This window comes from Sebastes umbrosus, chromosome 3 (genome assembly GCF_015220745.1).
Source record: "Sebastes umbrosus isolate fSebUmb1 chromosome 3, fSebUmb1.pri, whole genome shotgun sequence".
Taxonomy (NCBI): domain Eukaryota; kingdom Metazoa; phylum Chordata; class Actinopteri; order Perciformes; family Sebastidae; genus Sebastes; species Sebastes umbrosus.
In genome coordinates this window covers 9,606,688-9,632,766 of record NC_051271.1, presented here as the reverse complement: position 1 = coordinate 9,632,766, position 26,079 = coordinate 9,606,688, and the positions used below count along the sequence as shown (strand labels likewise).

At 44.6% G+C, this 26,079-nt stretch overlaps 1 protein-coding gene across 19 annotated transcripts in view; it reads right to left on the bottom strand.

Annotated features, from left to right (window-relative positions):
- Positions 1 to 26,079, bottom strand: part of LOC119485116 (nuclear factor 1 X-type-like) — a 162,576-nt gene that overhangs the window by 6,046 nt on the left and 130,451 nt on the right. For 6 of the 19 annotated variants that reach the window (XM_037764432.1, XM_037764444.1, XM_037764441.1 and 3 more), the window contains 10 exons: positions 18,614 to 18,676; positions 18,187 to 18,261; positions 17,536 to 17,659; positions 16,980 to 17,015; positions 16,468 to 16,637; positions 15,735 to 15,809; positions 11,414 to 11,542; positions 7,480 to 7,652; positions 4,906 to 5,053; positions 2,538 to 2,626 (listed from right to left, as the gene is read on the bottom strand). In XM_037764432.1, coding sequence (XP_037620360.1) covers positions 2,538 to 2,626; positions 4,906 to 5,053; positions 7,480 to 7,652; positions 11,414 to 11,542; positions 15,735 to 15,809; positions 16,468 to 16,637; positions 16,980 to 17,015; positions 17,536 to 17,659; positions 18,187 to 18,261; positions 18,614 to 18,676 — 1,082 coding nt within the window. The remainder of the gene's footprint in view (positions 1 to 2,537; positions 2,627 to 4,905; positions 5,054 to 7,479; positions 7,653 to 11,413; positions 11,543 to 15,734; positions 15,810 to 16,467; positions 16,638 to 16,979; positions 17,016 to 17,535; positions 17,660 to 18,186; positions 18,262 to 18,613; positions 18,677 to 26,079) is intronic. The other 13 variants (XM_037764435.1, XM_037764433.1, XM_037764437.1 and 10 more) reach the window with 13 other exon arrangements.

Below are 26,079 nucleotides of genomic sequence, written 5' to 3'. Positions count from 1 at the left end.
GACTAACTCCCTCGCTCTTTTTTCCCTCCGTTTCTCTCAGTCCCTCCTACTTTTTTCATACACGTCCCCCTATCTCCCTCTCTCTTCCTGCACGGCCGAGGTCTCGCCACCAGAGAGCTCCTCAGACCAGCTTTTCTCCGCTGACAGCAGTGGGAAGACTCTCTCCCTCTGTCTTGGCTAGTTGGCTTGAAGGCGGCGAGGCGGGCTGGCAGGGCCATCGTCTGAACCTCTCCATATGCCAGAGAACAGCAGGATAGGCAGAGACCTCTGTTACTCACTCTGGCTGGGGTTGTTACTGACCTACTAGGCTCGGCTAACTGGGAGCAGTCGACACCAGTGCCCAGGTTCTCGCTGTGCGTGCCGTAAACCCGGCAGAAATGTTCAAAGTGGACATTTTTCAATGATGTTTGATAAGCAATAGCGGGGGATAATAAGCGCTCAGAACAGATGTAAGCCGTTGTAAAAGCCCTGTTGTTTTTTAGGGGAGAAAATGAGGGGCAAGAGTTTTGGCACCGAGTTGAAGTGCATGCGCGTGTGAGCATACGCGCTCACACACATTTGGACGGTGTTTGGATGTCCCCTCAGTGCCAGGTCTACATCTGTGGGAGAGTGGTGCAGGTGGGGATCTCGAAAATACTAGAGGGAGCAGCAGGAGGAGAGAGAGGGAGAGGAGGGAGAGGGAGGGTGTGCTGCTGATGCATGAGGGGAGGAGGAGGAGGAGGAGGAGGAGGGGGAGCAGCCGAGCAGAGCTGTGCCGAAGAGGAATGCAGATTGTTTCCATGTGTGGGGAGGACAGGAGAGCCGAGTTGGCTGCAGGCAGGTGCGGTTAGCCCCTAATGAGAAAAGTTGTGTTGGTGATGGAGGAGGCCCAAGACACTGCAGCCCAGTGGCAGAGCGCAGCCAAAGCTGAAACCACAATGTAGTTCACTGCTGGCCTCACACGCTGCACTAATACACACTGTGGGGCCGAGCGCAGATAAATCAACACTGCTGGAGCTGAAACTAACTGGCACTGCTTACATTCACTGTGGGGAAACTACTGTGGTACAGACACTGTAAACCAATACTGAAACTAAAGGCCTTGATACATGGGCAACACTTTGTGTCAATGTAGGTGGGCAAGTTTGAAAACAAATGATTGATACAAGATGGCAGTGTGGACATGAACGATGTCAACTCAAACAAGCACAACACTTTCATAAAAACTGGATTTAACTTGTATAAAAACACACTAAAAGTCAAGGTTTATTCTTGACTTTGGGAATAGTTTGACAAAACAATCCCAACTCAAGGTCCACTTGCTAGCTTTTTCTTTGGCTTTCAACCACATCACACAGCGTTTGCTCAGTTTTCATGGACATGAATCTGTCAACATGCAAGCTTAACATCTCCTTATAACAGCTGCTGAGCTTGCGTTAGGCTTGCCACAGTAGTCGGTGTTACCGGTGTTCGGGCACAAACTGATTCCATTACGTACCCACAGCCTCCACCTTTGTTTTGCTTTTTTTTTTACAGAAATAAAACCAATTTAGTTCAATTTGGCGTATCGCTGCCTTGTTATCAATACATAATCGGACGACGGACGCTACAAACTGAAAGTGTCTGCTCCGTACGGAGTCTCAGCTCAGAGTATCAGGAGTCAGATTTCACACACGGGACGGGAGAGAGTTGACAGACAAGACGATGGCGGAGGATTTGGTGTCAAAGCGAAAAGCAAAAGCGCCTATTTGGCAATATTTCAGATTTAAACCAAACCAGGGAACCGTAACGTTAATGAAAAATCACCGTGTGGAGGACAGAGCGGGCACAGCCGGTGTGCGCGATGGAGCAGTGCCGGGTGGGAACCTGCGGCCCCGCAGCGAGAGCTCAACCGGAGAGGCCAGACACACAGCCACCTGACGTTAAAGATCAAAGTAAGCGCTCTACACATATTGAAGGTCATCTTTTCTTGTAAAATGTCCGGTGTAATCGGTAACACCGGTGTTGTCCCGAGTTAATTAACCGGTGGGGAAATTTCCTCACCGTCACATCCGTAGCTTGCATGTCAACAGATCCATTTCCATTCAAAACTGAGCTTACTCCGTCCACTGATGAAGACTGTGTGATGTGGTTGAAAGCTCTGAATAAAGCTTGTGAGGTGACCTTGAGTTGGGATTGTTTTACCAAAATAAGGGCCTGATTTAGCAAAATGATGCAGGTCACAGCTATGAATGACGAATGTTCAAATTGTTGATCAACGCTGGTACCATGGGCTGAATCACTGCGTGTAGCAGGTTGCCAATGCAGAGCCATTGTCTGAGTACTGCCTCTGTATCACGGCCTTCGCTCTGAATGACATGCTTGTCCCTTTAAAGCCGAGGATGCCTACAGTAACGCAGCACTGTAAAGTATCATCAGCGATGTGCAGAGTCACGCTTGCAGCGGGTGATGAGCGAAAACGGAAGAAGTAGACACAAAAACAGGAGGAGGAGGAGGAGGAGGAGGAGGGAGAGGAGGACGGGTGGATGTTAATTAAATGAGGGAGGTTGGCGGGGTACCTGAGTCTGCTGGGGGATATTCAGAAAGTTGTCCCGTGTTCCGATGCCGACAAACCGGTTGGGAGCTGTGGAGCCTGGCGTGGAGTATGCTACAAACAGAGGGAGACAAGTGTGTACATGCTTTTTACACACACACATACACACCGAGCTCGTAGTTTGATGCTCTCATCATCATTATCTATATGTTTTTATATCAATCTGCTAAGACTACGACTACAATTCACTGTCAAATGACTTACTGGGAAAAGGGTCAGGGATACTGAAGCCCTATTAGTCACATGGATGATTTATTCATTTTGTGGGCAGGTTTCACTGTTATTTTCCTTCACTTAACCGTTTAAAAAGGGGATGTAGAGTCTGTAATGATTAGCACTAACATGAAGAAGCTATTTCCCCCCAAATATGGCTGCGCCGTTAGCCACAGACGCTCCTCAGCAGCCCCCCGGCCTCAGTAACAAGCCTCCGTAATCATAGAAAAACCACTGAGGATTCGCTGTGGACTTAATAATAGGGTGACCGATGGAGGAACTGTATTCATCACCAGTGGTAACCGATGCTCCATTTACATTTAATAGGTTAAGAGGAGCATCTTGCCTACAAAGTGACACCGTTCAGCGATGCCACAGGATCAAATTTAGGGCAGTTGTGCTCACTGGACTCCAACATGGCGGCCGAGTAGAGATTTTGCTGTGCATGGCTTCGTTGAGGTTGAGGGGATGGGGATGTGTGGGGGTGACAGTGACAGGGCTGGAAACTGATGCATGAGTGAGGGTGAGAGTGTACCATATGCATGTGTGTGTGTGTGTGTGTGTGTGTGTTTTTATGACTGTAATTACGATATCTTGAGAATCAGAGACAAAATTAGAGGGGGTAAAAAAATAAAAAATAAAAATACAGTGATAACAGTCACCGGAATGAGAAAAGAGACGGAGATATTTATTTATATAGATGTTCATATAAATAAATAATAAAGTGACACGGTAATCTGAGAGAGTTGGAAGGGGGGGAGGGGAGGAAAGGTTGATAGGACAGGAAGAGGAGAAAAAGGCAAAACAAAAAGGAGGAGAAGGTGCCCCGGTTGCTCCGTCCAGTGCCCCCTCTCGGTGTGCCTCTCCCGTGGCCCGACTCTCTGCACCTGTCTGGGTGGAACCAACCAAAGCCTCACCGCTCCTTGATGACACTCCTCTCTCCCGCTCCCCCAGTACAGCGCTAATTAGACAGGTTTGATTAGGTCTTATCATTCATGTTTAGAGAGATTGGGTTGTTCTTGTTATACTGTGATTTCCATGTTTTTTGTTGTTCTCAATTTTTAATTGTTGTGAGATTTGTGTGAAAGTGGCGAGGGGATTGGGTGGGTAAAGTGGGGCATGATGTTTTTTTTTTTTTGGAGTCCACGCCAACTGCCCTAATTTTGTTCCTTTAAAAAGAAAAAAGAGAGAAATAAAGGAAAAAAAGAAACAAAGAAAGGAGGATGTGAGAATATATCAAATAAAGAAAAGAAGAAGGCAAAAAAGAAATGAGAGAAAGGGGGTAGATTGTATCGCCGCCGTCACAGACAGACATGTGAAGTCTGCGTTGATCAAAGGCTTTGCGGCTACAGAGGCATCGTGCACAGGGCCCTGCTCTGCTCTGCTCCCCCCGAACTACGAAACACATCAAAAAGAAGGGAGAGAGACTACACTGCCTCCTGTGGTGCTTGCAGGAAACCGAACACCAGAGAGAGAGAGAGACAAAAAGAGAGAATAAAAAGATGTTGAGGAGAGAGAAAGGGTGGAGGAAAGAAGCTGAGGAGGAGTTTGCAAAGACATGAAGAGAGAAAAAAAGAAGACTGAACTTCAGAGCAAGAGATACAGAAGAGCTTGAAAGAGGATCTCTGGTTTGGCAAAGGCGTGGCTTCTGCCTCGACAGAATTGGATCTTGCTAGTACAGTACAGTACAGTACAGTACAGTACAGTACAATGTGTCCTTAAGGTGATGGATGAAATAGGAGTGAAGCTCCTGGGGCTGCTGAGGGTTCGACTGAGCAGACTGCAACCTTACTGGAAGCAGACGGCCGGCTAATCTATGACAAACTACAGCAGTAGCAATCGTAGAAGTCCCAGACCTGTGCTTTTTTAGTAGTTGTTCTACAAGATTACAGAGAAAAGGTCTACTAATACTGGGACTTCTATGATGGCTACATGTGTTCCAGTCTAACAAACTTGATGTGGTATTGCTTGGAACGGAGGACAAATTAGCTGCCAGCTAAGAGCTAACCAGGCTACTGGAGTCTAAAATCGGTTCGGACTGGCCTCTGTGAGAAGTCTGTGGGGAGACTGGGGCAGTAATGGGGGTTTGTGGAGGGGAGTAGGAGTTGGGGGTGACTTACACGGAGATGCGGGTGAGCTGAGTCCGCCGTCAGTGGGCGTGCTGATGATTTTAGAGTCGGGCATGGGGAGGGGCACAGGGCGTGCCACCGGGGGTGGCGGGGGCAGCAGGAAGGAGCCCGGCATTTTGCTCTGGCCACCTCCATTAGGCTGCAGACGGACCATACAGACAGGGTGAGCATGACACACCCCGAGAATATACAGTGCACAGGGAGCCAGACACACACACACACACGCACACACACACACACACACACACACACACACACACACACACACACACACACACACACACACACACACACACACACACACACACACACACACACACACACACACACACACACACACACACACACACACACAGGTCTCATTGTAAGACACTCATATATAGACAGATGCCAACAGTATCCACACACATGTTCTAAAGTACACTCGCAAACAGGGACAAGAGAGATCACCAAACTCACACCATTTTTTAAAGAAAACAAACAAAAATATCAGACAGTCTGGCCAAAAATAGTGAGATAAATAAGACGAGGAAAAGTGATGAACATTGTAAACACACAGGGGGAAAAGAAAAAAATGGAGTTGCCCACAAGGAAAGTTATTATAGTGCAATGTAAGACTATAAAAAAAAGAAGGGGGAATCAGCAATGAGAAAAGGGTGTCTGTGTGTGTGTGAATTATACTGTGTGTTTAGTGTGTGACGTAATGAGAACAAAAGATAACAGGACATGAAAAGGACTTGATATGTGGTTTCAAAGTTGCTCAGAAGGCCAAGTTTACAGTAGAGGTTTACAGCACCACCAGCATCCTGCACCTTGGTGAATGTGTGTCGGAATAAATCTGAAATGTCATTAAACGGCCAGTTGACAGTCAGCTGTGTACGGCGCCTACGTTTTGATGCTTTCAGGATGAGTGAGTGGATGTGGGGTTATCAAGGGGGCACCTGCCTTCACTGATGTTCCACTGAATTACCCTCGACGCCTCAGAAAGGCTCGACTGTGTCCACAGTTAGCTTCCACAGTTAGTTTCCTCCTCATCCACGTGGCACATAGTGTGTTTTAATAACTGCAATTCTCCTCGGCACTTGGAAGTTTGTCATATTGTGTTTCTTTCATATAAATTTTGCATGGATAAATATTTGGTTATTGAGTTATATACAGTGGTGGAAAGTACTTTTACTCAAGTACAATTTTAAGGTATGTGTTCTTTATTTGACTATTTCCATTTTATGCTACTTTATGCATCTACTCCACTACATTTCAAAGGAAAATATTGTACTTTTTACTCCACTGCATTTATTTAACAGATGTTACTTGCTACAAACAAAAACAAACATATAATCATCACATAAAAATGCAATTTGTTAAAAATTAAACTAGTGGCTTGCCCCCCAAAATGTATGATTAATAGTTTAATTTAACGGTTTGAATCCCAAAGAGATCAAATTCTCCAAAATATTAATAGAAATTTGTACAGCAGACATTTGTTTTTTTAATTTTCTACCGATTAATCACCCCCCGACCCCCTCAGATTGATTTTCTGACCCTCTGACCCCAGGGTTCGGAACCACTGAACTAAACTACTGATATTATATATAATATAATATAAATATAATAATATATACTTCACAAATCAAGTACTTTTACTGAAGTAAGATTTTAAATGAATGACTTTTACTTGTAATGGAGTACTTATACATCGTAATGGTACTTTTACTTAAGTAAAAGATCTTCTTCCACCACTGGTTATACTGTATATTACTTGATCTTCCACCGTGCATTAATCAGAGATAATGATCGTGATGCAGACTGGGAAAGATGTGCCCCTTGAGAGAACAGCATTTTCAGACTAAAGGAACATCACTTTCAGTGGCAGCGGGTCAGCGAGGGCTTGTTAAATGACTATTGGAAGGCACCAGGAGTCTTAAATGTCTGCTTCAGTTTCCTTCCACGGATACCCAACTCTCCAAACAGCACTAATCTAGATCTGTCTACACACCACTGTCTCCCAAGTTTGCAGCTTTGGTTCCCTATAGTAAACCCAGTCTCGCCCAGGCCATATATGACCTGTCTGCGTAAAAAGGGCTTTTTCCTGATATTTTTCTTTCTCCCACAACCTGAACATAACTGACAGGCCAGATCCTCTCCTCTACCTAACTGTGGGAGGAGGTGTTGCATGATACGTTGAGCACATCATGAGTCAAATGTGGTTTGGCTCCTTCTCCCTTAGTTTTCTGCAGCTGACTTTTTTTTTCATTTGTTTAACCACATCTGGCAGCCTCCTCCAGTTGATGGATATGCCCTAAAACCATTTTCCTCCTCTCGAGTGCTTCACTTCATAAAGATTGCTAAGTCAAGGGTCACATGACCTTGTTGCACCTGTAAATCTAACAGATAAGATATGAAATGATGGAGCAGTCATTCTGTATACAGTTATGTTTTCTCGTATTCTTGCTCTCTTTCATTCTGCATCTTCTTCAGTAAACCCCTGTGTTAACTTTTTGCACAGCAGACCATCCCCACCATCCCGTCACCCTTCCTTTTTGCTGAACCCCACAGAGCACTTACCTGTGCGCTGGGCTGCCCTGTGCCGTCGGAGGTGCACACAAACTGCACAAACTCCTTAAGCGGGTCCTGGTGGTGATGGTAGCGTATGGTGGGGTGGGTGAAGTACGGGCTGGACTGCTGGATGATAGAGGAGGAGGGGAAGTGCAGGGCTGAGGCTGAGGCACGGGGACTCCCTGGGGAGAAAAGCGGAGAGGAAACAGGAATGGGAAAGGAAGAAGAGAAGAGACGAGAGAACCAAAAGTGGGAAAAATACAATGAGGCTCAGGTCATTCTATTGTTTTTCTACTAAAACACAGAACAGATGTTGAGCATACGTAACACTCTAAACACTATGATAGCACATCGACATGCACACCTATGACAGAATATAAGACATGCATATGTTTTAACTAAGCACCAACACAGCTGGCAACAAAGACCAGGTTGCCGCTTCGGCCTATTATTGTCATAACACCGAAAATAGCTGTGACATTCTCTCGTGGCTGACTGACTGAAGCAGTTTCTGCTTACAAATGACTGGCATTATCCCTGGCTATTGGGCAACATCTGGTCCCATTCATTTTTATAAATCAGCCCACTAGATTTCTCTGTACCTCTGGTAAGCCTGGCATCAACACACACACATACACTTTTACAGTCCATACACGCTAGAGTGTGTTAACAGTATTTTCTGCCTTCTGCTCCCTCTCTCAAACACACACATACACAAACCACTGGGGTATGACAGAGCCACACACACACACTGGGTATTTCCACTTTTGTTTTATTGCTTGTCGGTGATGTGTAATCAATCAGCAGCATATCCTTGCTGTGCGGTTCTGCCCAGTAGTTTGAAGCTTGAGAGAGAATCTCCCCTCCGCTCCCAACCGACCACAAAACGCCTCCCGGAGACATTAGTCAGCCAGCCAGCCAACCAACCACACACACACTCACTCACACACACACACTAGGCTCCACTGTCTGTCTTGTCTGTTGAGATTCTATGGCTTTGGCAATTTGGCACACCAAACTAAAGAGGCAAGCTGCTAGGTGAGGGGAGCCTGGCGAACAAGCATCTGTGATTATGTCTGTCACCTACTATCTCTTGTGTACGCTGTACTCACAAAGTGTGCGAGCGCCTGTTTGCTCAAACTTTGGTTGTGTTTTGGTGTAGTGGTGTTCCCATCTTTTCTTGTGTGTGTGCATGTCAATTTTCTCTGTATCTTAGTTTGTATGTATTTTCGCAGTGAATGTGTTGCTATGTCTGTTGAAGCTTTCATGTGTCTTTGTACTTACTATATTAGTGTGTGTGTGTGTGTGTGTGTGTGTGTGCGTAATCACTGTCACAATGGCGGACTCTCCAGACTAGTATAATCAGACAACAGTCAATCTGGCAGCTCTCCACGTCAGTCCGGAGCCAAAAAACAGGACATAAACCATCCAGTCCTTACCCCTGAACACCCACACTCACTAGACCTATACAACGAGAGCTAACAGCTCCGGTCCATCGAAGGCAAAGCCATGATTGCTAACTGCTTCTTCCCCCTCTCTGTCTACCCCCATTTCTCTTTTCATCGCTCTCTCCTTCCCTCCCTCCCGTCATCCTCCAGTCTCTTTATAGAACCAAGGCCTCCGAGGGACATTCCATTTGGATGGCAGCCATTTTAGCACAGAGAGTCCTCCACAAGAGTGTAAATTTACACATACACACTCGTGTATGTGTGTGTGTGTGTGCGTGCGCAAATGCACCCATACACAATCTCTAAACACTGTCTCATTACAGCCTCTCTATTACATGAAAACCTCTTAGCCAACAGTCTACACACACGGTTTGGAGAGTGTGAGAAGTTTAGTTGGGGAACAAAGAAACCTGAGCTCGTCCCTCACACCTCTTCAACCCGCACACAAAACAGACGAGTGAATTTTTAGAAATCAATTCAAACGCAAAATTCAATCTGGTGTTTTGGATTCTCCGGAGGGTATAGGACTGCTCCGTGCAGATAAACGACAACGGCTTAACGGGGAGAGATCCGGCCCGCACTATATTTTCTAAATATACTGTGGGGAGCTCCGCAAGTAAAATTCAATATGTTTCAACATGGAGGGCAATGAGTCCAAATGACCTTTACATGGTAGGTCTGGTTTGGCTGTGGACCAAACCATCCCTTTGAGGGACAAATGGAATGAGAGGGAGAGATAGAGAGGGGAGGACATATTTATTCCTTTGAAAAGTGAGACCAGCCTACAGGGACCTGTTGGCAAACTTGAGATCCTGGAGACTTTGGGAATTCTCCGAGTGGAGATGGAGAAACCATGTCGGTTATCCTATAGGACCCAAAAGCTCTTATGAGGACAAATTGCCCTCAGTGCCTCTAATGAAACAAGACCTTGGAAATGTTGGATGACGCTTTAAGAATACTGTACAACTGCATGGGTTCAATCTCTGTTACTTCTTTTCATTTGCTCTACCCTATCTAAATCTAAACAAGATAAACCAACCAAACAAACCTTTTGAAGAACAAAAACACAACTGTGATGGTGTTTCTGAAGATAAAAACACACACACACACCCACACACCCAGGCACATACACACAAAGAAGCACTGGCAAGACCCCTGATTAAGATGCACTCATCCTTTTGTTGTCTTCTTCTTCCGTTTATATTACAGTTTGTACATTTTCATTTCAAACTGTGTCTCGGAGATTTTATCCATGATATTGCAGCTGTTTTTACCGTATAGAGTGCTACAGGAATGAGTCCTAAAACCCAGAAATAAGTTAGCATTTCAGCACTTCTGGTTCCCTCGTCTGGAAGTCAATGGGTATTTTGAATGTTTTTTTTGGTTAGATGCCTGAAATAAGCTCTGTGGTTAACACGAGCTGAAGCTTTTATGATATAAAATACGTCAGTAAATATCCCACTCGTGAATTTTGAAGCCTTTATGTGTCTTAAAAAAAGCCGGTTGCTAACAAGTGGCTAAATGAGACCGCTAAACTTCATCACGCCGGCTCGTCCGCCTTTACAACCTTGTTGTGTTTATACTCACGCTCATGCGACCGTGGTGTAGTTGGTTTATAGTCTAACGTTAGCTTTTTACTTCTGCCGATTGCATTCACAATTCAAAAATCATAACAGTGGTGTTCATTTGTGGAGATTATCTCACTGAACAAAACGTGTAAGTGTCATAAACATTTGTTTGCCACAGAGATTATTTTCTGCAATAATCTAAAACCCAATGGAAAAATCCCATTGGGTTTTAGTCGAGGGAACCAGGGCGATTCTAACTTCCTAGTTGACCTACAAGAATACGTCATCCCTGCAGCACTCTATAGAGGTAGATATTTCCAAGGTTTCACCAAAGTGTTTGGTCTTCTTACAACATAAATCTAACTAAATAGTGTGCTGATCGCTCCATTTGGTAAATTAACACATCCAGTCAAGTTCATTACATGAGAATAAAACAGCTTAGTCAGTTTAAATGCAAGAACTGCACAAACACATTACAATGGATGCATGAAAGCAGTAAGATGTGAGGCAAATCAGTCACAAAGGCATGGATGCAGCAATGGTACCATGCAATGACAATATTAAAACACAAAAGGCACAAAGATGATGGTTAAAAAAAATGGATGGATGGAGAGAGGCTGAAAGAGAGAGAGAGAAAATTTATGCCAAGCCATGATGATAGCAGTAACGCTGAACAGGTGAAACTCTGCGGGCATATTGCTTCTCAGCAGTTGCAACTGTAGGATTTTAAGGTTTTTATTTTGCTTTCTCAGCAAGTACGTTTAGGATTTGCATTTTCAGGCACACGACTGCAGAATTTGTTTGGTTCCCAGAGGAGTTCGGGGGTGTAAATATGGCGATCTAGGATCACGTTTGACACTCCCTTTCCTTCTCTCTCTTTTTCAGATTGCAAAAGGGGGGTTGTTGGGTTCATGGCAGGGCTCTCACCTGGTCTCACTCCTGCCAGCACAGGCAGCGGGTGGTGTGTGAACGCCATGCGGGGGGACCTCGTCTGGGAAGTCAGGGCGTTGAAATCAAACTTCCCCGGCTTCTTAAGTGAACCAGGCGAGGACAGTCCTGGCGAAAAAAAAAATGGGATCAACAAAAAAAAGTGGGGGGGAAGAGGGAGGAGAAGAGAGAGGTGGTTTTAATCAACAAAATGTTGCTTCTTTAATTGGCTGCACTAAAAAAAAAAAAGAAAAAATCAATTTGATTTTTATTGAAGGGGACTTGAACAATCACGATTTCCTGATTAGATTGTTTAATTTCCTCATTGGTTGATGGCAGTGCATTACTCCCTGTCCGTTTGGCTGTTGGCCATTCACTCCCATTAGTTTCAATGAGTCAATCAGAGGACTCTTGGCTGTAATAAGTCATTCAGGGATATACTGTAGGATTCCCAACTCCCAGCTTTATAGTCATATAATAAGGGTTGAGCAACATTTCACATCCTAAGAGCATGTCTTCAAAAGAAAAAAGGGCAGAAATAGTAAAAGCCAATGTGAATCTGCTCTTTGTTTTGGAGCCAAAGCACATCTGTAGCTATAAAAACCTCTTCTGTGCCACTGTATATTTTTCTGTCTCATCTCTTTCTCTCTGTTTCTCTCTCTCTGTCAGGTGCCAGCTCCAGGCTTTCTCTGTGTACGAGCATGGCCGCCGTACAGCCACAGTCAGCTAGTTGTGGTCTGGCTTCAGTGAAGCTCACAGGCTGGCTGCACGAGAAGAAGGCTTCATTCAGAAATAGCACACACTGTACAGTATGGACACGGCAGCTGCTGAGTGCGAAAGACAAGCAGACGGACAGAGAGAGGAGACAGAGGGAGGGAGGGAGAGAGAGAGAGAGAGAGAGAGAGAACGAGAGAGGCGAGAAAAACGTGGGAGACATGAAAATATGCGAGGGAGCAAGGGAGCGAGAGAGCAAAGCAGAACCTGTGAAAAATGCAGCAGCGTCTTGTTTTTCAATGCGTTGCTCTGACGACATGTATGAAATTGGAATGTCATAAGATGTTAAATATGGTTATTATCTCTCGCTCGCACACACTCGCTCACACACTCGACGTCTGAACACACTCGGGAAAGCACAAGCACGTGTCCAATCACAAACAACAAAAGACCCTTACAACACGGCTACATTTAACTGATGAAATGAAGTTTTTCCTCTAATCTTCCTAACAAGTGAGTGTTCTCTTTGGAAACTTTTTTTTTAGACTGTTGTTTTTGTAGTCTATTTCTGTGGCCCCTCCGCATCAAACAAGGCATTAAATATGATTCCTCCTCAGTTCTCCAGCTGGAGACGTGTGAAAGTCTATGGGAGTGTGGGGGCGTGTAAAACCTTCCCTCCCTGTGTGAAAGAGTTAAGTCTCAAGCAGGTGGGAGTGAATATGTGTGAACCATTTATGTCTTTAGCAGACATATATTTCTCTTTTTTTTTTCTCCCCTCCCCACTGTAGCGGGAGTCTGGGGGCGTATTGTACTGTCAGACAGATTCCAAGCATGAAGACAACCCCGATCCCACTTCTGACACCAACAGTTAGCAGTGATTGCTATGACACTGTCACAGTGGTGGGAGCAAACTGGAAATAAGAGCAGAGACTTAAACAAGGAAAGGCACTGGAGGGGAGAGAGAACTGGGAAAGATTTGGAAGAAACCAGAACCGTATAGATTAAAGAAAGTCATGGTTTCAGAGAGGTAGTTATGTGCTTTTATTTTGGAAGTATAAAATTAATCTGAAGTGTAGAAATCAGAGCCAGGAAACACAGAGAAGATCAGATGAAGATTGACATCTGTATCCATCACCGAGAGAATGTGAAAGACGGTGTGTTTGGTGCTTCAGAGACTGAGCGATGGTCTGATCTGGTTTGTGTGTGTGTGTTTGTGCCACAACTGCACTGTTTCCTCTCCTGGCAAGCCTTAGTATTTCACTGGCAACCAATCAAGCGCTCCCATGATGACCCTTCTGTCTCTTTGCACTAACAGGCCTGCCACCAGATGCGCCTCTGAAGCACACATAGACGCAGACACACACACACACACACACACACAGTTGGAAAAAACAGGAGATAGTGGTTTAAACAAGTGAAGGAAAGGCAGGGAGTTCTCCTCTCCCCGGTGATTTAAACCACATTATGTACGTTCAGCTGTATCCCTCCACGGGCCTGTAACATTTACCTCAAAGCATCAAGAAAGGCCCCCACCACCACGAGTCTCTGGTGTCTCAGGAACATTTCACAATCATTTGGAACTAATATGAAATCCTGGTTGTTTCGTTTGCCTCCGCTAACCTCCCCCACCCCTCTTCCAGCCCCTGTGGAGCAGATGTCTCCAGCATCCTCACGGATCCCAAGGCTACACACACACGGAAACACCATCTGGGACCGCGCTTCAGCTGTGAGTGCGTGTGTGTCTGTGTGGGCTGTGTGATGTGTGTGTGTGCACAAATCTATCATGTGTATTTCTGAATGTAACCGTGTGATTTATATGTATGAGTGCATCTTCATACGTCGGTGTGTGTGTGTTGCTGGATGTGTGTTGGTTATGGAGGGAGTCGGCGGAGAGGGGGGGTAGATGGTGCTGTGGACAGACGGCGAGGCACACCTGTGTGTGTTTTTTTTTTTAAGAAGCCCCTTGGTTTGTTTGTGTGTGTGTGTGTGTGTGTTTGTGCTTGCTTGTTTACATACCCCCCACCTGGACAGGAATTCCCAGATGAGCTTTGCCTGTGGCAGGTGGGATCCTTTGGAAAATCGGATACACACTGTACCAAAAATCACACACTCTCTACTCGCTCCATACCTCCATCTCTCCTTTCTGCCTTGGCTTCACTTGAGTGTCGACCCTGTTTTGCGCTAGCTACTGTTAAAAAACTATTTCCCAAACCCACACAAAATAAAAAAAAAAAAAAAAAAACGGCTGATAATTACAAAAGCTTTTTGGCTTCCTAATTTTTCACTTGGATTTTGTAAATTAATTGGGTAAAGGGTCCAGATCTGCACGCTATTCCACACCTCTATTTGCCAAACTCATTAGGAGGTGTACACGGCTGTGTGTGGTGCACTTTGGAAAGTTAAGGGGTTGGTACACATTCGCATAGAGGACGAGAGAGAGAGAGAGTGAGAGACAGGAAAAAGATGGGAGGTGAGGCTCTGGTGCGCTAAGGCGTGCGGCAGCCTCTCTGTTGTGGCTCTGATGAGCAGCCTCTTAATTACATTTACAGCTAAGTGGAGCGGGAGCAGGAGAGCAGCCGCTGAGGCTCGAGTGAGAGTAGACTGGGGCAAAACCTAACCAGGGCTTTTGGCTCCTCTAAGCTCACATCCTGATAACCCTTCTCTCTCAGTAGCTATCACCATTTGAGTACACCAAAGTCTTCCTCTCTCCTCCCTTCCCTCTCTCACCTCCCACTTCTCTCTCCGCTGACATGTTTTCTCCCTCCCCAGAGTCCCTCCTGCTGTACACGTTTTCAATTAGACAGAAGGGAGACAGGGATGGAGGGTTGAAGGGAGAGCTCGGGAGCAGGAGGAAGGCTTTTACACCTCTGATCCACAGACGGTTAAGCGTCTTAATGAGGGATTGGAAGCAAGGGAGGGATGGAACGACAGAGGGATGGAGGCAAGGCAGGCACCTGAACACCTGCAGGGGTGGGGAGCATGATAAGCATGTGTTTCAATGTGTGAACGTCTGCATGTGAGGGGGGCGGCAGTAAGTGTGCAAGTCACCGTGTGTGTGTGTGTATGTACAGTATACGCATGTGCATTTGTGGGGGTCTGTAGGTATGTGAGTGAGTCACTGTGCTTGTGAGGCAGAATGGGCACAGCATGTGAATAAATGCCTGCTGGTGTTGTCAGTGTTAGCCTGGTGACATCTGTCAATTAAAGTGCCGCTGGGAGGACTGACGCGACTTCACAGAGATAACCCAGGGATCTTAGGTGAGCTAAGTGTAGCCTCATGTTTCACACAGAAAGTGAAGCCTGAACGGGACAATCCTGGACGAACGTCACAGGAAATGTAATGTGAACAAATTAAATTTTGATCAGCAGCAATGAAATCAATCTGATAGCAACTAAACATTCCTGAAATTGTGACACAAATATACTGTAGTCCCATTTTTGGGTCCACAGACATCATACAACTCACATATAAACACACACACACAGCATATATTATATAGATATATACCGTATATATACACACACATACACAGAGGAATGACTGAGCTACATAAAGGCTGATAAATAGCAAATATTATCAAATGAGTGTAATCAATGTTGTTCTAACCATGGTAAGGAAACTGCACGCCATCGTTTTCATGTTTTATCTTCCTCTCCTGCACACTCGCCAAATGGTGCTGCACTGAAAGTGGAGAAGGGGTATTGTTAACAATGAGATAGAGGAAGAAAGAGACAGAGAGAGAGAGAGAGAGAGAATGAGGGAAAGAGAGAGTTAAGAGTGAGCATTTGTGTATGATGGAGGCAGTGAATTACTGATAATTAACACAACATCAGGTAAACTGTATGTGGGATTATGGCTTTAAGGTGAGGATGAGTACATGTGAAGCCTTGAGATTTGGGAAGTGAATAGGAGAGTTTTTTTTTCTTGGAGTTACTGGGTTGTTGGGGGGGATGAGGTAGGATTACTGAGGTGGTAGAATAAAGAGGGTAATAATTTCCAAAGCTGAATCACAGAGGTAATGGTTACCGCTTGTTACAATGGAAACACCGACATACAGAAAAGCCGTAATACAGGCTGCTGTACAGTAAGCTGGTGTTCCATCCTTGGTATTTAGGAGCTGTAGTCTTAAGTGTTGCTGTTTCTCTAAGGTGTAGGATAGTCAGACTGAGGTGGAGGGCCTAAAGGGAGGTGGTTGGTGGGTGAGTGGGAGGTGATGGAGGTAGGGAGTGTGGAGAAGAGACAGAGTCAGATGGAGGCATCAGTTTGGATTTTGGTGGTGGTGGTGGTGGTGGTGTGGTGGGGGTCAGGCAGGAGTGTGAAAAAGTTTTGCGATGCTTACTCAGTGGATGACAGGTGTGGCGTGGAATAGGGTGGTGGGTACCTGCATCCATGTCGTTCGGCCACGCACTGGACTGGGAGGAGCTGGCAGCAGGCGAGCGTCCAGGGTAGAAAACATCATCTGTGGGGCTCTCCAGCTCACTGTCGTCTAATGACTTCCTCTTGGTGGAGCTGAGGCCATGGGGAGGATGTTTGGAGGGGGAGAAAGGAGGCATGAGTTTTTTGAAATATGTAATGGCAGGGAATACATGGATCAAACTGATAACTTCATTATATAAACAAGCACTTTAAAGAGCTAAATCTTAGTGGAAACAATATTACTATCGCAAAGTCTTGGAGCAGAACAGACAGAGCACAAGAAATGTCAAAACTATGAATGAAAAAGGAGGAAACAAAAAGAAAAGTTAAGAAACAGAGACAGCCACATAGGAAGACTCTCTCCCTCTTTGTGTGTGTGTGTGTGTTTTTGTGTATTTCTCATTAGTTTGTGACTTTGTGGATGTTTATAACTACCTCCGTGGAAGGTTTGCGTACAACTCCACCTCAGACCTAAAGTGACAGCAGATGACAGAGGTAAGAAAGAGAGAAAGAGACAAGTTAGGAAAAACACAAATGAGGAAATAGCAGAAAAAGCCATCACACATTCAGAAAGAAAAGAGCAGCTAGCGAGGGAGACACACACACGTATATGAAAAGGTTCAGGACAGATTCCAAGACTGGGAATGCACTCTAGTACTAAATGCCACTTATAGAAAAAGAAACCTCAATGAAATGGGGTACTTTACTTGCCAGTAAAGTCATCCTTGCGATACAAAGCGATATACCGTTGGCAGATATTACTGTGATTTCACACTTCCCTCCAGTCTGCCCTTGGCTTCACAGCGAATCACATACCAAGGTAGCGCTGCTACTGCCACATGGTGGCTTCACCCACAAGAGGCTCTACTAATGGCGGACAGCTGGACTTATAATAGTGTAATGGTCACTGGTGTTTCCTGCGCAACATACATCTCCTAACGCCCGTACACTACTGTTGTGTCTGTGCGGAATCATAGTCGGGACTGTGTACCTGGTGGAAGGAGGGGAGGTGAGGGAGCGTCGCCCCAGAGCCACCGGGTTGATGTTGTAGTAGCTGGGACTGCTGTCCAGGTCAGCCAGTGAGAAGTTGGGACCTGACGCCGTGGCTACAGGTGCTGACAGGGAGGAAGATAAAAGAAAGAGGGGCAAGGAGAAAGGAAATTATGCAAGAATGAGTTCAAATGTATATTCCAGAGAAAAATAATCCTCCATAGAGTTACATTGTGGCTCAGTAGTACATACACTTTAAAGGCGTACACGGGATTGTACTGGGTTCCTTCAGTATAACAATATTATCAAAATGGTGTCATTTTGTTGCAGTTTTCACTCCTAATCAGGAAACTAATTTGCTTTAATCCACAAATAATACTGTGGATATTAGGGCTGTGTATTGGCAAGAATCTGGTGATACAATACGTATCATGATATAAAGGATTCAGGATCCACTAGAGTCTCAGTATGCAGAAACATTCAAATACATCATTTTAAAATAGGTGAAAATAACACATTTGTACTGCATGCAAAAATACAGTATCCCAAAACATAATAAGGCAATACTCATGTTTAACGATTTTCTTACACCCCTAGTGGATACTGTAATGATTTTGCTGCGGCCTCTCTCTGCAGCGTTTTCACTACTTACTCTGTGACACTCTGACCAGCTCTGCCACATTCCACACCCCTGAGGTGACGAAGCAGTCCTGGAAACTCAGGTGCCCTGTACCAGGAAAACGACGTGATGAGTGACTTACATACAGACACAAAAGCTTTAGAGCAAAACAACACTATATCAGATATTCATTGAATTATGTTTCAAACAAAGCAAGAAAAAAAAGAAAAATTGGAAGAAACCCTGAAAATCACATCCCTTTGAGAGGGCGACCATCTGCAACTATGTTTGTGGATCAACATCTGTGCGAGTGTGTTTGCTAATTGGATCCATAATTGGAATATGTTAAGACTGATAAGCGTGATGGAATCAATTCTAGTATGCTGATTTGACAGTGTTTGGACATGGATCTGTGTATGTGAGTGTGTGTGTCTGTGTGTGTGTGTGTGTGTGTACTTACCATTGGGCGGTGGTTTGATGTCTGTGTCCCCCTGTTGGCTGGAGCTGTCTGATTGTCCGGATTCTGCACAGAAACGGGGACAACAGGGACGTTAGAGTAGAGAAAAAGACAAATGGTTTGGATCTGGTTTGTGTGCTAAAAAAAACCCGAATGAAAAACATACTGGTAAGTGTACGATGTCTCTGTGAATCATAGCTCTGCATCCATGCTGCCAAGACTGTGATATTTGAGGTGTGAGAGGGAATAAGAGGGACTTGCAGTATGTGCTGGGGTATGGTATACATCTTGCGAGTGTATGTGTGTGTGAATTCACGCATTTTTGTGTGACAGTCTTGTATCTATAAATGTTCTCTCCCGTCTCCCTCTGTCCCTCCTGACTTAAGGTGCAATGATTTACAGTGTGCTGCTATGCCATTTAGTATCTAACCACGCAATCATATCCCTCGCCCTAATCCTATTTAATACCTTCTTGCTGGTAGGGATTTAGTCTGCGTAAACAGAGCACCTTGCACATACACACACACACATACATGAACGCACACCCACACAACCCTCTCTCTCTCTCAAGCTGTTTCTTTAATTTTTTTGTGTCATACTTTAATACATGTTGTAATCCTTTGCATGGACACACACACAGAAATACATAAACACGCAGACCCCCGTGTAAAAGGCTTGACCATGCCAGTCTGGCTGTTAAAAGTTGAGGCAAAACTCTTCCTCTTGGGATCGAATGACAGCCGAGCAACACAAACACATGCGCGCGCACACACACACACACGCGCATCTACGTAAACACACACCTGTTATGACTGGTCCACGAAAGCACTCGCATGTGCAGACACAAACATGCCAAGTCTTGGCAACAACAAAGAGCCACAATTAGACCTGGAGGAAGGAGCTGCATGCTGAAATAGGAGGGTGCAAGATGAGGTTTCGTAACACGAGGACTGAGGAAAAGTTGGCCTACGGACGCTGCACTCTTGTCCAGACTGTAAAAAGGAGATGTCACACATGTGTATGCGTTTATGTTTTTTAATATATAACACAGGCTGGGTGGCTGTTTCCTCTATCTTTGTGACCACGTGGTGAAAGAGGACTGAGCGTGGCGTGGGGGGGCCGAATGCTCATTGCCCGTCCATTCAGGCCTAGCTAGGCTGCAGCTACCTAGCAAGCTCGCTAAAGGAGGTGTTTATCTGCAGGCTGTAGGTGATAACAGAGCACACAGACTCCTGCCAGCAGCACTTGCCTTGCAGCCACACTAAGCCACAGATTACTGAGCAGAAACAATAACAGACCTGTCTCGCTGCCTACGAAGCACTGCTTATCCACAGAGAGAGGGGCGAGACAGACGAGAGCGAGAATGAAAGAAAAGAAAGAAAAGAGCACAGAAATGAAAGAGAGCTTCTTTTTCCCCCTCTCTTCTCATGCAGAATCTCTCGCTCGTCTCCGTCTCTCACTGGCTGGGTGTAATCCTGGCAGCCATCTTAGAGCTTGGCAGCCATCTTAGCATTGGCGGTAGCGCCGCATTCCAGCTAACTGACGGCACTCACTCCAAACATACGAGGCTGCGGCCCCGACGCGCACGCACCCAGACACTTTGAGACACACTCATACGTGGACAAACATTGAGGTACACACTCAGAGTAAACATATATGATGGCCAATGAAAGCTGTTGAAAAAAACAACCTGACTTCAATGGACCTTTTGCCGTCATGTAGTATTTCACCACGGGGCTCCACAATATTGTAAACACTCTATTTCTCACACCATACATGCTCCGGGTAGATACACAGCCACCTTACAGTACATACAGTATGCTGGGTAGATATCTGATAGTCTAATGCGTGAGTTGCAGGGGGACGCTTTTCCTGCCACAAGACTTCAAGGGAACGTACAGATGGAAGTTCGAGTTCAAAAGTCTCCAAAGTGACTATTACGTTTCTATTACTCTATTTTCAAATCTACATTTACTATGTTTCAAGACTTTCTTAACGTTCTGCACTTCTGAAATGTGGATTGTGTTCGTCTCATTGTATCTGTCGGCTGACAAAACCATTACCAAGGACATCGAACTTCATCATTTTTGAAACAAACAACTTAAGTGTTGCACTTGATGCTCAGTTATGTTTATTTTGAATGTGAAGAAGGTTGCAAATTGAAGCCTTAGGACGCAATCACACCAGATCCGGGGGTGTCTTCCTATTCATTATTAATGGGGGCAGTGCGTTTGGGCTGCGGTGGCCGCAGGGGGTGCCGAAAAAAACCCCACAGTGGCCAGCGGCAGAAAAGTAGAAACAGAATCAACTTTTGGAGAAACGCAACCCGACGTCACACTACAGTGGCCAATCACGTAATCGGCGATCCAGAGCTGTACAGCCCAGACATGAGGGAAAAAAAGACATGAATCGTCACAGTTAAGAGGCCATTACAGTGACTCTACTACACCACCGCACAACCCTGCAGTGAATCACCACAATGCCTGATCTGGTGTGAATGCAGCCTTAATCAGTCCTGAGTCTGTTCCTGGTACTTGCTAAATGTTACAAAGTTCTGCAATATAAACAATATGAAGCCAGAATTTTGTTAACTAAGGCCGGAGATATAGTTGCTTTTTAACCAGATGTTCATGTCGTATAAATTTCTGAGAACAACCAACGCTCCAAACGGACATTGGATATGCGAGGCGGCGTCACGCGAACGCATACTTAAAAGCAGATATATCTCCGGCCTAAAAGAACAAGTTCAGACCTTCTTACAATAACAGATTGACACCATGGAGAACCATGTAATTGACACCATGGAACTGCTATATTACTGCTATCTGTATTTGGAGACTTTTCTTTCAAAATACAATAACATCCCATACTTTGGAATCATATACTGTATATCTTACTAAGTAACAGAGAGCAACTGTTCTTCAATGTGAACATATCACATTTAGGAAAAACCCTGCGCTTGGAAATCCTGCCCTTACTGTTTCTTAAATGGCGTATTGTTGGCCTGTCATGACCCCAACGTGTTGTGCTAGTGCAGAGGTGTGAAAAGACCCAGGAGTGAAAACTGAGGCTCATGGTAGATAAGAGACTGTCAGGCGGACATGTGCAGTAGCAGTGACACTGATAGCTGTCCTCAACATCACCCCGAGGCCTCGACCGGTCAAACCACATCAGCTCTCAAGAGTACGTGAGACAGAAGGATACATGTTTGCACAACTCCTATTTTCTCTTTTAAAAGTCTTTTGAGAGAATTTGATAATATGTCCTGTGCTGTCTACACAGAGAGAGGTTATTCAACTCTTGAAAAGCCTCCTCCAGACTGTACAATAAGATGACCTAGCTAGATAATGGAGCTTTCAACAGTTCTGGCTCTAGTTTTCTGAGCTCAGGCTCCTTCGCCAACTAACCCTGTCCTTACAACGCAGCACTACATCATTCATTGGAAATCAGTGCCACCATTGAGTCCAACAGTGCATCATATAGCTGGAGCTGGAGAAGTGAGGAGGACATGGGGAGAGGGAGGTAAGACAGAGGAGGTTCTGGTTGCTGGTTATCACCGCTCTGCCAGCTGCAGCCTACAACAGCAGCCTCAACCCCCTCTGCCCTCCCCCTCCCCAGCCTCCTAACCACACATCCAGCCCCTTATCTTCCCACCGCAGCCCCCCAAAGCCCTCCCTTCAGCAACCCCAATCATAGTCCTGCAGTCCCCCCCGGATGCCCCTCCACCTCCACCGCCAGCAACCCCTTCTCTAACCTCAAACCTTTCAGTCTACCCTGCAGCCCCGATCACCAGTGAATTAATAAACACTACACAGAGATAAAAACAGTGTGCACAGTTTGACCTGATGATGTTCACATACAAGCACATGTAGGGCCGTGCTTTCGATAACCAACTATGTTTGACAAATGAAACTGAATAATCCCTGTAACCATCACATATAAGCCTTTTCTCTCCAAAAGCTTTTGTACTTGGGGCCTAATTTGGTGCATATGTCATCTACACCTGTTTCAACTGGTTTTCCACAAAGCCTCACTTGACACTGGATTGGCAAGACTGACTGTACACAGTTCAGTATATGAGTCAATCTTGATGTATCACTTGGGGCAATGGGGTGATGAGCAGAAACCGGGCTTTCCCCTCCAACTTGGTTAAAAATATTATTCAAGTCAGATTTTAAGATTTAAACACAATTCATTCACTAACAATTTTGCTTCGTGCTGAATTTCTCACTTGTACTCACTTGATTTCACCACTATGAAAATAACATAAAACATTTTGAAAGTGAGGGAGAGAATTCAGAAGTTAAATGTAAGTAAACGTAATGCAGGGTACACACTACACGGGAATCAAGCCAGTTTTGGGCCTGATTCCCTCTTCCCGACAATGATCAGCAAAGCCCTGATTTTTCGATAGTTCTAAAGAAGGGCTGTCAAAGTTCACGCGATAATAACGTGTTAACGCAAATTCGTTTTAACGCCACTAACTTCTTTAACACACTAACACAATTGATCTTCTGGAGGTTGTAGTGGGCTCAGTTTTAAAGCTAGAGTGAAGATATCGGTATCATATGAAACTATAAAAGCCAAGGAATCCATTGGTACCAATCATGTATTGTGTGTACCATGTCATACTAGTTTGTCATAAAGGAGGTTAAATAACGCTCCACATTTGCGCTAAATGTTGGCGATGAAAAACTGTCATGGCCATTTTCAAAGGGGCCCCTTGACCTGAATATGGGTTCTATGGGTACCCACGAGCCTCCTCTTTACAGACATGCCCACTTTATGATAATCACATGCAGTTTGGGGCAAGTCATAGTCAAATCAGCACACTGACAGCTGTTGTTGCCTGGTGAGCTTGAGTTTGCCATGTTATGATTTGAGCATATTTTTTATGCTGAATGCAGTACCTTTGAGGGTTTCTGGACAATATTTGTCATTGTTTTGGGTCGTTAATTGATTTCCAATAATAAATATATACATACATTTGCAGAAAGCAAGCACATTTGCCCACTCCAATGTTGATAAAAGTGTGAAATACTTGACAAATCTTGCTTTAAGGTACATTTTGAGCAGATAATTAATTTGTGATTAATTGTGATTAATCATGGACAATCATGCCACTAATCGTGATTAAATATTTTAATGATTTACAGCCCTATTCTAAAGATTATCTTGTGTTTTTTACATCCCCGATCTGCACAGAAATCCATCCTGGATGCACCGATTTCAAATCGCAAATATTAAACATGTTCAATATTTATGATATCCTGGACAGTCGAGGACGCAAAATTGAAAAAATGTTGCTCTCCACACACTATAGGAACAAAACTGTTAAATCTATCATTTCATGTTAGACGTTATATGTTGGGTCTCTCAAATTGTCAACATCTGTTAAGATTTGAAAAATATTTTAGTGTGGGTCAGCCGTAAGACGCACATTTTCAACACATGAAAAAAGAAAATCTGAAAATGAAAAAAGAAAATCTGAAAAGTCATGCTTCTGCACAACTAAATCTTGTTCTGTATTGTAGAGCCAAAGTAAATGAGTGGCTGGTGATGAGAGGAAGATCCAGTTACAGTGAGATGAATAGATTGGGATAGTTTTGGTAGGAGTTGGCAGAGAAAACCTGTGCTGATATTGGACATGTAGCAAGAAATATGACTAAATGTTTGCTAACGCATTAGCCCTTTAGCACATGGTAAGCTGATACGTCGAGGCTTGCTGTGGGGAGTTTGTGTTGGACTCTAACTGTAGTGGTTCTTTGTGGCTGCAGCTTCATGCCGGCTGCTGTCATTGGTTGCTGATTACAGAATTTCCCCGCGGGCTCCGGGTCAAATCTCACGACCCTCACCCCAATCAACATAACCCCAGTCACCATGGCCTTGACATACAGTGCTGTACCCCCCGCTGTGGTCACTCTCTCTCCCTCTCACGACCTCTTACCATCCCTCTGACATCCGGCACATATTCTGTGGCTTTCCTCTGCATCAATTCAATCTGTACCGTATTCTGCTCATCATCATTTTTTATCTCGTGTGACAATCTCATCCGGTCTTCGATAAGCACCTCCATCCCAACACAACTAATCATTCTCAAGCCCCACCACATCTTTTATTCATTCTCTTCACTACTCTACTCTTTCCCCCCGCGGTTAGCTGCTGCACTGTTGATCTCCAGGCTCGGAAAAACAAACAAACTGATCTGTTAACCTGTCTATCAAACTACGCATCCCACCAAGCAAGCAACCCACCATCCATCCATGCACTAGTTGTGGATTAGGTTTTGGCTCAGTGACCTGTTAGACTGTTCTGTTGACCGACTGGTGATAGGGGTCAAACAGAGTTACCAGTCTGTCACTCCTCGTGGCGAGCAGAAAGCCAGCAGAGCAGAGTACAGCAAAGCAGTGAACTAATGCTCAGATGAAAAAAAAAGCCCAGATTAAAACACATTCAAACATGCCCTAAAAGCACCGCACGCCCTACACTAACAGACTAAACTGCACAAATTACATTCTCCAAGTGTGGAAATGTATGAGCTGAATGATGATTACAAACATGGGATAAAACCAAAGTAAAAAGTCAAGGTCAGAAATGAAAAGTGGGCTCCGCGGTGGCACACCACTGTCTGACAGATGCATAAACAGTGCTGGTCATTTGTGAGTGTGTGCAGTACAAGCATGCACACTGCTAACATCAACATACAAACCCAACAAGTGAACGGATGTAGCCCCATCAAACCAGCGTGTGTCCATATGTGCGTGCAACGTATGTGTGAAACTACAGGATGTGTGCACAGACTGTTGGTTCGCAGAGATTTCCCTCCTTGTTGGAACAAATGTCAACTCGACTCTCCCCCTCTCCTCTCGTCTCTTCTCCTCCCCAAAACACAGGATAACGCGGTACAGCCTCCCAATTGGGTTTCGCTTAAGAGGTTTATCGGTATGTTGCTAAACATTCTGACCTTTTTTTAATCCTTAATGCGCTTAAAATGTTCCAAACCCTCCTAATCCCCCCGGCTATCCCACACAGATGTTCACTCAGCTCTTTTATTGGACGTTATTTTATTATTTTTTTTCCTTTTTTATTTATATATATATATATATATATATATATATATATATATTTCTTCCGTTTTATTCTTTAATTATTTAAGTCTGTGTCATATGAGGGTATATTTCTGTTTCAGTGTTAAGGACTCTTTATCATTGCTACTGTGTGTGTGTGTGTGTGTGTGTGTGTGTGTAGTAATGCCTTTGTCCTAAATCAGATCCCCATGTGGTGAATGTGACCTTTTCATATGTTTAATCTGTTGGAAGCAACAACTTATAAGTTACTTAAAAGTGAAACTTGAAATCTTAAAGAGTCATAATAAAAATATCAGTGGAAGCTGAAAAATTCCATAGTGAAATTAGGGTATTACGTGTATAGAAAACACTGTTTGCATAGCATATAAACTATGTACAAAT